This window comes from Sinocyclocheilus anshuiensis, unplaced genomic scaffold (genome assembly GCF_001515605.1).
Source record: "Sinocyclocheilus anshuiensis isolate Anshui unplaced genomic scaffold, SAMN03320099.WGS_v1.1 scaffold1658, whole genome shotgun sequence".
In the NCBI taxonomy this organism is placed as follows: Eukaryota; Metazoa; Chordata; class Actinopteri; order Cypriniformes; family Cyprinidae; genus Sinocyclocheilus; species Sinocyclocheilus anshuiensis.
In genome coordinates, this window is record NW_015547302.1 from 432,942 (window position 1) to 444,173 (window position 11,232).

An 11,232-nucleotide genomic window follows, 5' to 3' on the forward strand; every position below is an offset into this window, starting at 1 on the left:
CAGAAAGACAGCAGTCCAGACCAACGAGTGTTGTCAGTCCATTAATTTCCTCTTCTCTGTTCCTGCCTCCCCATGGCATTGCTGATCTTTCACTTTCTGACATCAGCAGTTGTATTTAGTGTGTGTGCGTGTGTGTTTAGGGTCACATGTGTCTGTGTATAAAGAACTACACTGAAAGGCTTTTGTAGCTTTAGACTAAACACCCTGGACCCTCAAGAGTTTTCCACAAAGTTAACTCTCTGTGGTACAGTGTTGCCATTATTTCCCTTCACTTTCTCCCTGTTCAGAAAACTAGGAATTGCATTGTTGGAATTAAAAATCTTTAAAGTAACCAATAAATCACGTGACATTTGATAATCTTTCTCAATTTTTCCTGAGGAAGACACATGCTGAAGTGCTCTACGTTTCTTTTGCATCTATATTTTTGATGCATTATTGAAAAGTTAAATACCTGTTTTCATCCAGATGTTTATCTCACATCATTTTTACAATAAATTGATCAAATATGAACCACAGCAGAAAAATAGCCATGTTTTTATGTTTGAATTTCCTCATTTGCGGTTTTATAATGGCATAAATTATTACTTGAAAAACATCATTTGCAAATGTTTATAGTAATATTAGTAGTAATAATATAGTTATATAGTCATGTTATTATAAATAAAACGCTTATGATTTATATTTCATGTGTTCACAAAAAAAGTAATATTATGCAGAAAAGCCAACTGAGTGAGCTAAGCCTTTAAGCGCAATACTAAAGGATTAATTGTAAAGTTTCACTCAATTATAACTCTAAATATATAAATATATTAATTCATGAAAGACACTAGATTAAAGAAAAATTTGTACAAATTTGACCATTTTCCATTGTTGTTCCAATATTTTATTTTATTACATATTTATTATTTTATTTATTAGATTTCCCCCCCAAAAAAACTTTAAGTTGAGCTATTTTGGCCAAAAAAAGGAAGAAAAAAAACTTTTTTTTTTCTAAAATTAGTTACAAATACTAGACCAACATTAAGGCAGCCTTTGAACTTTTGTTTCTGTATTGAGAATAAAGACAGCCCGGTACTTGTGGAGCATTAAAGTAAAGCACACACACGAGTCAATTGACCGCTTATTCATCTTTTATTTGAAATTTTATTTCATTTTACAGAGAGTATCTCAAACCAGTTCTGTGGACTAGTACATCTTTATGTGATTCAGTTCTTGTAGAGTTTTCCTAACCTTTTAGCACGAAGCACCACTTGTTTATTGCTATGGATATCTGCCACTGTTAAGGGTCATGTTTAATTCAGCAATTTTAAAAGAACACACTTGAATCTCAAAATGCTACAAAGGAGATAAAAAAGCAAAGGGTTAATATTTAAATCTCTCATCCCCATTTTCTCCCTTCTTTCTGTATTCCTTGTTCTTTTTTATGATATTTGACCAATTAAATAACAAGACTCAAAGAGAATACGCACCACAGACTTACACCTTAGTAACCATATGCATGGAGCTAAGGCTATGCACTCTGGTGTCAAAAGATGAACTGGTTGCTTTTAATATGTAGGATGTGACATGTTCCAAGTGGTTGCATTTGGCAGGCGAGCTGCTGGTGAAATATTCAAGAATAACTGTTGCTTCTTGAAATTAATCTATTTTTCTGTCAGATGAAAGAGAAGGAGACAGGTACGGTGCTTCAGTGGGGAGTGTGAGTTGACTTTTAGCTAAGGAAATCTAGAACAGTAAGTCTAAAAACAGTTTGCATTTTACAAAATACTCAATAGGAATAAAAATGTTCTTTGTTATTCCAGAAAACAACTTTAATCACTCTTTCGCCTCAGTCTTGGGCGTCTTCAGTTTCCTATACAGAGAAAAAAAAAACACAGAAGAAAAAGAATATGATTTCCTAATGCAGAGGACGTTTTGATAGGATTTGAGTTTTTCTAAAACTGTTAGATTACCTGATGTGAAGTCAGACAGACAGAACCAATGCCACTCGGTTAGTATGAGTAAACCCACACACAAATGATGACCACAACTTACCTCAATTTGGAAATCATCATTTATCGAAGGAATAGTTCACCCAAAAATGAAAAGTTCTGAAAATGTACTCACCCTCAGACCATTCAAGATATAGATGAGTTTGTTTCTTCATTGGGACAGATTTAGAGAATTTTAGCATTACATCACTTGCTCACCAATGGATCCTCTTCAGTGAATGGGTGCCGTCAGAATGAGCATTCAAACAGCTGATAAAAAAATCACAATAATCCACGACTCCAGTCTATCAATTAAAGGCCTGTAAAGTGAAAAGCTGCATGTTTGTAGCATTACGGCGTTTTACCTTTCACTGTTTTGGACTGCTTTCACTTGTAAATGGTGCTTGATCTCTGCATATTTCTCTCCTGATGAAGATGACTTTTTCACTAGAGAAAACAGTTTTACGGATAGAGGACTCATAACGGTTTGACTTTAAAAATTTCTAAATGATGGATTTGTTTCTTACAAACACGCAGCTTTTCATTTCGCAAGATGTTAATTGACAGACAAGAGTCGTGTGGATTACTTGTGGATTATTGTGATGTTTTTATCAGCTGTTTGCACTCTCATTCTGACGGCACCCATTCACTGCTGAAGATCCACTGGTGAGCAGGCAATGTAATGCTAAATTTCTTCAAATCTGTTCTGATGAAGAAACAAATCTACATCTTGGACGGCCTGAGAGTGAGGAAAGTTTCAGCAAATTTTCATTTTTGGGTGAAATATTCCTTTAAACGCGACAACATCCTTTAGAATAAATGTCAGGAACAGATAGAAGAGTGCATTTATATCCTTACATTTACGTCTCAAAGGAAATCAATTGAATTTTTAATTAATTAATTTCAAGGTAAACTGTGTATTAAAAAAACAAAACTTTCTTCTATCCCAACTTTGTGGATAGACTGACCAATGTGTTTATTTGATCAATGAATGTTCAGGAAACCTGTTTGAAAACTGATTATTTTTGCAACTGGGTACACTCATAAAGCACACTTAAAAAATCTTTTAGCTGTGATCCATAATATCAAAATCATGTCAAATGCACTGAACATTCTGGTAAACTTTGTTACCAATTAGTGCTGGGCGGTATACCGGTTCATACCGAATACTGGTGTTTATTTTTGTTATGATATGAATTTTTAAACATGCACTTTTTTGTTTGTTGTTTTTTTAGTTTGTTACTCAGACGCAGGCAGTGCGCTGCATGACAAAAAAGTAATCTAGCCAAAACAACCACATAGCCGCTCTTTAGTGTAGATGTATGTTGATTTTATCAGACGATGCCGCGATTATAAATGAGAGTGACTCCTGGTTAACATGTATTAAAAGGGGTCGTGTTTAGTCACTATTCCTTTTTCAATCAGTAGAAAATATGGTTAACACCCGGTCATGCATGAAAAAAAATACCGTCATGTACAGAGAAACCAAAAATAATTTGGAAAAATACCGTGATATAAATTTTTGGTCATACCGCCCAGCACTATTACCAATCATTCACAATATAATAAATGTTTTTTTTTTTTTGTATAGTCTCACATTAAGAGATGGATGAATAAATCTAGATCTGATGGTGACGAGCACACAAGCACACACTGCACTCTTCAAACTCTCATACCCTTTACTCTAACACTCTCGCTCTGCCCTCGGATGGACAGGAAAGAGGGGGCGGAAGTTCTCCATGATGACACACTGACAGATGAGCGTGAGACACAGATCTGTGCATGTGTGCGAGTGAGGGTTTAGGCACATGCAGGTGTATGAGAAGCATGCAAAGGGATATATGAAAAGATTATTAGATACTGGTCAATAAAATGTAATTCATGTTACAGAGTGCTGAACAATCTCGATTTGTAATGTTTCCTTATTCAATTTGTCACACAAAAATGAGAAAAGCAAGGAGAAAAAAAGGACAAATTATATTACCATGGAAATACACTGATTGTGACTATTCAACACTATCTACCATTATCTAAAGGTCAAAGATTCATGATTACAAGCTGGTTTACAGTAGTTAATTTGACGCAACAACACATTTAATACAAAAGAACAAGGAATATTATCCTTTAAGTTGCATTATTTTTCAAGCAATATTATACCCTCAAAATCAAACACTATCAGCCCATCTGAACTTTACATGAATACCACCAATTCACACCCAGTCATTTTAGTACAAACCTTCCAGTATACACTTTACCACAACATGCCTGTAACTAGGTCATTCTTTCCCACCTCACATGTCTGCTCTTTCATTCTCGTTCACACAACAAATGTTCTATGAAAATAATTTACATGTCCTGGAGGATGATTGAAATAGTCTCAGAGCATTTTGAGAAAGGGGAGACAATTAATGTAAAAAGTACATTATCAGTTTAGCAACTTGATATGCAATATGCAATATTAAATAACCAATGCTGAACTAAAAGTAGACATACACTTCTGTTCAAAAGTTTGGGGTCAGTAAGATTTATCTTTTATTTATTTAAAGAAAACACTTTTATTCAGTAAGGATGCATTAAATTGATCAAAAATAACAGCAAATGACATTTAAAAAGTTACAAAGGATTTCTATTTCAAATAAATGTTTCTTGAGCACCAAATCAGCATATTAGAATGATTTCTGAAGGATCATGTGACACTAAAGACTGAAAAAATGGCTGCTGAAAATTTAAAGGGGTCATATGATGCAATTTCAAGTTTTCCTTTCTCTTTGGAGTGTTACAAGCTCTTGGTGCATAAAGAAGATCTGTAAAGTTGCAAAGACTAAAGTCTCAAATCCAAATAGATATTCTTTATAAAAGTTAAGAGTCAACCACGCCTACCTAAAACGGCTCGTTCCAACACGCCCCCACATGTCTACGTCACTATGTGGAAATATTAGCATAATGCCGCCCAAATGTGCACGCAAAGAAAGAAGGCGTGGTTTCAGGAACAGCAGTAGTGTTGATGCAGCCATGTCAGGGAGACGCTGTGTGTTTCAGTGCAAAAGCAAAAGCACTTTATTTGGCCTTCCGGAAGTAGATGCAATTAGGAATCATTGGTTAAGATTTATTTACAACAGAACAGCAAAACCCAGATGTTCGAATTTGTGCAACGCATTTTATGGACGAGTACATGGTACAAGGCTGGCTGTGCACAAAGGCTATTTAAAAAAAAAAAAAAGGGTCAATTCCGACTTTGCTATGACAATCTGGCACTTCTGAATCAGTCATCACTGTGTCTGTCACGCGACTCTGTTGCCCTTTCGGGCTTGAACTGATGGTAAAACTAACGACATTATTAACTGTCTTGATATTTACTTTGAAAGCTGAAGCTCGCGATAATGGTAACGCGTACATTTCCGACGCGTGCTTGTGGTGTTCGGCCAATCACAATGCACTGGGTCAGCTGGCCAATCAGAGCAGACTGCGCTTGTCAAAGGAGGGGGCTTTGTTGAAAACGACGTGTTTGAGAGAGGCGGGGCATAGAGGACCTACAATAATGTACAGTATTTGAAAAATAATGTGTTTTTTGAACATTAAAGCATGTCAACATATTCTGTTACACCAAATAATGATCTTTAAAATAGCTTGAAAGATCAAAGACAATATAATATATATATTTAATATAACTCCGACTGGATTCGTCTGAAAAAAGAAAGTCATATACACCTAGGATGACTTGAGGGTGAGGATTTTATGGACTAATTTTCATTTTTGGGTGAACTAACCCTTTAAGGCCATGTAGACATTCTCTCTATCTTCTCGAATGGCCAAACATTCATACGGTCTTACTGCAAATGCGACACAATGGTATTAGCAACCAAAAAGCGTTAGCGCACCTCCTCTGGCTTGGTCTCTCCATTTGCAGTGGGCGCAGATTCTTTCTCCTCTTTCTTTCCTTTGGCTCCAACCTTCTTCTCCTTTACCGCTTTGTCATTGGATGGCTTCTGTGCAGAAAACACAAATGGGACAACGAGTTAAATAATTCTGTAATAATAATTTTGTAATAATTGCTCCAAAATACACCGGCCAGCACCAGATCGTGCCAGTTCTCTCTACTGCAAAAATGCTACTAAATTGGCTACTAAAAAATGCAATGCAAAGCACATGCAAAAAACATGCTAAAATGAGAAAAAGAAAAGAAAGCTGTTACCTTGGCAGCTGGTTTTTTGGCTTTTGGTTCAGGTTTAGGAAGAGCTGGTTTCTATGGGTTGAAAGAAGACAACAGGATGAATGAAGTTAAAAACAGTGTATGGATGTCATTACAGATAATGCAAAGGCCACAGTGAGTGGTAAATTAATGTATGACACAATAATAAAGTAGTTATGTATAAGTTCAATTAAAACAAAGACATCTAAATTGTATAACTGAATAATACATAGACACTATCGATGTGTTTCTAGTTTAGGATACCTAGAGGGCATGTGAAAGCAGTATATTGCTCACGTTTATGACAAACCCTTTCCTAGAACTGGTTTCCACCACTTTTTAACCTTACTAGGGAATATGCATTTGACATCTGGTCATATGGAAATGAAAGAAAAGACACTCACTGAGGAAAGACGCTCTGACCTCCGAGTGGGCTAAGAGAAGAAACATTGAAAGCGTGCAGAAAGTTTATCAAATTTGCAATAGCTAAACCATGTTCATTCAATTTTGTTTTATTTTAATGGTATCAGGAATGTCAGTCAAACAAAAATGTACATAAAATGATATTTACAAGGGTTAAACTGCACTGTTAACAGTTCTACATTTGAAAAAGAAATGAATGTGAATGGTAGTTTACCTCCTGCTTTGTAACTTTGGTGGCGTCTTTGGCCTCCGTTCCCTCGGGTGACTGTACAGACAAAACAAACATGCAAAATTTGTACATACAGACATTTCTTCACACAAATACATTTTTTTTTCATGTGACAGGTACAGATTAAATACGATTCTGAAAAGACTTCTGAGACAAAGTACTTATCACCCTTTAGATGCTAACAGGTTATTTTAAACTGATAAAGTGACACTTACAAAGATAACTCTAATTCATCTCAGTTTATAGACAATGTTCAGTAGCTTCTGTTTGTCAAGACTCCACTGGTATAATCAGATACACCACTTTGGTCACAGATGTTACATAGGCCTATGGTGTTTTAGGTAATTTGGCTCTGGTAGTTTGTCATTTTGTTCATTAATGCTCCTGGCATAATTTAATGTGCAACATCTACACTCTCAAATAAACTGGTTGCCAATAAAAATCTGTATTTATTACTTTTTATAATATACATGGCAGAAAAACAATTAAATAATATCATTTATTTTTCTCAATTTTTACACAAACTATAATATTAGCTCCATTTGTCAAACTAAATCATTATTCAGTCACTGTTGCTTAAGAAAGTAATAAAAAAAATATGTATTTTTTCATTTATGGGAAATATGCAAGCTTATCAGCAACTACAAACCAAAATATTGTTCCAAACTAGCTAGCCCATAAGGAGGACAGCTTAATTTAGGCCTGTTATTTTATTTCAATACATTTTGACTAATTACATTTTATTTAATGTTTATAAAAGGGAAACTACATTTTAAATCAATAGGCTACTATAAGCTGAATAGAAAACAAAATCCCTCATATAATTTGACTATCTATGGTTGAACTTTTTATGAATAGTAGACACCTAATTTTACACACCAGCTGTTGAAAAAGAAACATTTATTTTTTTTATTATTACAATTTTCTATTTCTTTTTTGGTCCATATTGGAAAGCGTCCATTATTTGTTTAGCCTCACTAATTGAAGAGACACTCCCCCTAGAGCAACCCACGCTTCAGTGCCTCTATCAACATATCTGGCTGATAAAACAGGAGTGCAATCTCAATGGATTTTTTATTTCTGGGGGGGGGGGAATAATAATAATTAAAAAAAAAAAAAAAAACACCCCCACATCCATTTTATTTTATTGGAATTTTCTAATGGATTTCCATTTTATATACCTTCACAGTAATCAGAGACAAGTTTCATGGACTCATTGTGGTAAAGATGCACATTTGAGAGAATAAAGCTTAGTTGTCCTACAAGCAACTTTATTTGTATACATTTTGCGTAAAATAAATAACATAATAAACCCCCACAATTTTAAGCATTATCCGACGCCCCCCGCTGATGTTGGATGGTGAAGCTCGGTGGGCTGTGAATCATCACCAATAAAGCATCATTTGACTATTTTTATAAATGAAACGTACTGTTATATTAGTATTATTATTTGTTAGTCTTTTTTTCTCTATGAAGTCTACAGTTCAACGGTGTTTTTTTTTTGTCTAGCCTAGAAAGAGTTGAGTGTGACTGTCTCAGCGCTCGGTTACATACGGGTCTGCCGCTCCGCAATGGGGGTGGAGGAAGCGCCTATCGGATCAAACATGGCTATACAAAAATAACGAGGACCTCTATCGATCGACGAAAATGAGCTAATAAAAAACAAACATCTTAAAATGGAGGTTAGTGAGTATCGGACGCATTCAGCGAGAGCAGAGCGCTCGGTTTTGATTCTAACCGAGAGCGACTGAAGCATCACCGCAGTGACATTCAGCACAAGTGCGCACAAAGTGGCGACTTCACTGCAAAAGAGGCATCGGGTTATTAAACCGCCAACTATCATGGAGGAAATCAGCAAGTGTGACGATGATAGAATGCAAAGACGGCCGAACGTTCCATTGCTTTTGCAGGATTCCATAATCCAGTCCGCGGATTAGGATAGAACGCTTTTAAAAACTTGATCCTCGTTTTACCTGATGGACGCTGCGTACGTTCTCGTCGTTGAAACGCGAGCCGCTATTTCTTAAAAGAAAATAGGGGAAAATCAAGGGTATGTGAGGATATTAAAGTATAAACTGACTTACCTTCCTCTTGGGCATTTTTACCAAATTTCCTGTTACGTGTATTATTAAATTAGAAAAGCCAGTATGAACCTGTGAGGTGGGGGAGTGAGTTACACTACCACCGAATACAGGATCAATATCTAAAACACCTCTGGTAATAACATGTTAATATTATGCAGACCTTAGACTCTACCCTCGTCTTTGTCCATTGGTCAGTTCGGTCCACACTTAACCGCCATTCCTCAAAGCGATTGGTCTGTGAGGCAAATATGTTAATATAACGTGCTCAGACATTGGTTTGAATTTAGGAAAGTTCTTCAGCATGTCGCCCTCATTGGTTACGCGCTCTCTGTATGCAAATGAGAGCGCTTTGTATTGGTTGGGTTTAAAGATCCGCGTGAGAGGGGGATAGGTGACGACAAACCAATCCAGGCTTGACACCACAAGCTCGGCTGTATGGGAAACGTATTCGCGGCCTCAAAAGAAATGCAACCATACACTGAAAAAGAGAAAAAGTGTCGATTAATGTGCTAAGTAACATATCGAATAATAGAATAACATTTACTTACCTCAGCTGACGCCTCTACTTCAGTATCAGTGTTAAATGAGCATGAGAATTCAGGAAATGAATTTTAAAACTGGAATATTACTACTTTAAGTTATTAATGAAATACAGTAAATCTCACCGAAAGGTCACAGAAGAGGTCACATTTCACCCCAAAATCAAATGAGAAAATGACCTTAAACCTTAAATTGCCTTAAAATGACTGTAATACACAACACCAATCATTTCCGTATTTAAATAAGCATAAATTAAAAGTTGTACAATAAATACTACCATGATTAATAAATAACAATAATTAATATATGTGGCAAAAATATCTTCATGGTCGATTCATTATTTCTATAGGCCTATATATCAGAGGTGCCCAAACTTATAATACGAAGGGCCAAAAATCAAACTTGATTGAGGGCCATTTTGCATTATATCCAATTATATTATATAAAATATTAAATAGAAAATGTAAATACATTTTTTGATTTGACATCATTTTAACCAATTTTAGTAATATTGTTTTTTAACATTTCAATGCAAAAATAGAACAAAAAATGTTAAAACAAAAATATAAACTATAATTGAATATATGCTTCAATGGCATGTTTTTTCCCCCTATTTTGCCCCTTCTCTTGTGTAATGACATAGTGGGCTAAATCAAAGTTTATCATGGCCAACCTTGGCCCACAGGCCTGGTTTGGGCATATATGGCAAAACATCATTGTGGGTTAAATGTGACAATTTTCTTGACAGGTTTCATGAGATTCACACTATAAAACTATAATTGGCTCATCATTGATATAACTGATTCACACGTGACGGTCATGTGATTTCAAGGTTAAATGCATAGAACCATTTGCCCACACACAATAGCATCCCTCCACAATGACCGCACAATGGCCACATCTCTGCCACAACCTTACAATGGATGGCATTCTACAGTAACTTGACAATGGTTAACATTCTACCATGCTTCACAACACACATGTACCTCTGGAAGCTTGCTGCCACTCCAGAGAAGACAATCAGAGATTTCTTGTTAATGACAGAGGATGTTCACGTAGCAAACATAAATTTCTAGGTCACAAACATCTATGGATCTGATTCTGGAGATCACTCCATACACAATGCCATGTGCTGACTAATGGTTATGCATATTCCAGTGTGTATGAAATTGATGACATCTCTCTTTCAAAAGCTTGTGGAAAAAAAACTGTGGAAAAAAACTGTATTTGAATGATCATTGAGGATCACTATTTCAAATGCTATACAATACAAAGTCAGATAAACAAATAACACAAAAAAAAATCAACCTCAAGTCATTGTAATACCATAAAATAATATAACTTGCTTTCACAATGAACGATTGTAGTGCTACAGCAACCTGTTGCAGTGCTTTGGAAAATTGATTGATGGGTGAGCTTTAAAATCAGATATTAAAATGTTAATTCACAGATCTCAGTCAATTGTCAGTGAGAATTTGGACAGAACAATAAACTCACCAACATTTTAAATGCACAGTGAGTACTAGACTAGTGCCAGATTTTGTTCTTTTAAAAATGTTGAGTAATGGTGGCCATGGGATGAAAATTCTGGGAGTCTTTTGATATTTAAACATAGTTAAAGGGGTCATATGATGCTGCTAAAAAGAACATTATTTTGTGTATTTGGTGTAATGAAATGTATTTATGCGGTTTAAGGTTAAAAAAACACATTATTTTCCACATACTGTAAATTCTTGTTTCTCCTCTATGCCCCGCCTTTCTGAAACGCGTCGATTTTTACAAAGCTCATCGTTCTAA

General features: G+C 35.5%; 1 protein-coding gene across 1 annotated transcript; it reads right to left on the minus strand.

Moving 5' to 3' along the window:
• Window positions 1-1,569: 1,569 nt before the first annotated feature.
• hmgn3 (high mobility group nucleosomal binding domain 3) lies at window positions 1,570-9,073 on the minus strand. The gene is made up of 7 exons (XM_016503807.1): window positions 8,896-9,073; window positions 6,797-6,847; window positions 6,564-6,593; window positions 6,163-6,213; window positions 5,849-5,956; window positions 3,647-3,746; window positions 1,570-1,852 (listed from the first exon to the last, which is right to left on the minus strand). Exons 1-7 carry the CDS (start codon window positions 8,908-8,910, stop codon window positions 1,845-1,847), a joined length of 363 nt encoding a protein of 120 aa, XP_016359293.1. The 5' UTR covers window positions 8,911-9,073; the 3' UTR covers window positions 1,570-1,844.
• Window positions 9,074-11,232: the final 2,159 nt, after the last annotated feature.

Excerpts from the sequence above, each read along its gene's own strand:
- hmgn3 (XM_016503807.1), bottom strand. Across the intron at positions 6,594-6,796 it reads CCAAAGTTACAAAGCAGGAG|CCCACTCGGAGGTCAGAGCG; the intron begins GTAAACTACCAT and ends TTCTTCTCTTAG. Across the intron at positions 5,957-6,162 it reads CCAAAAAACCAGCTGCCAAG|AAGCCATCCAATGACAAAGC; the intron begins GTAACAGCTTTC and ends TTTTCTGCACAG.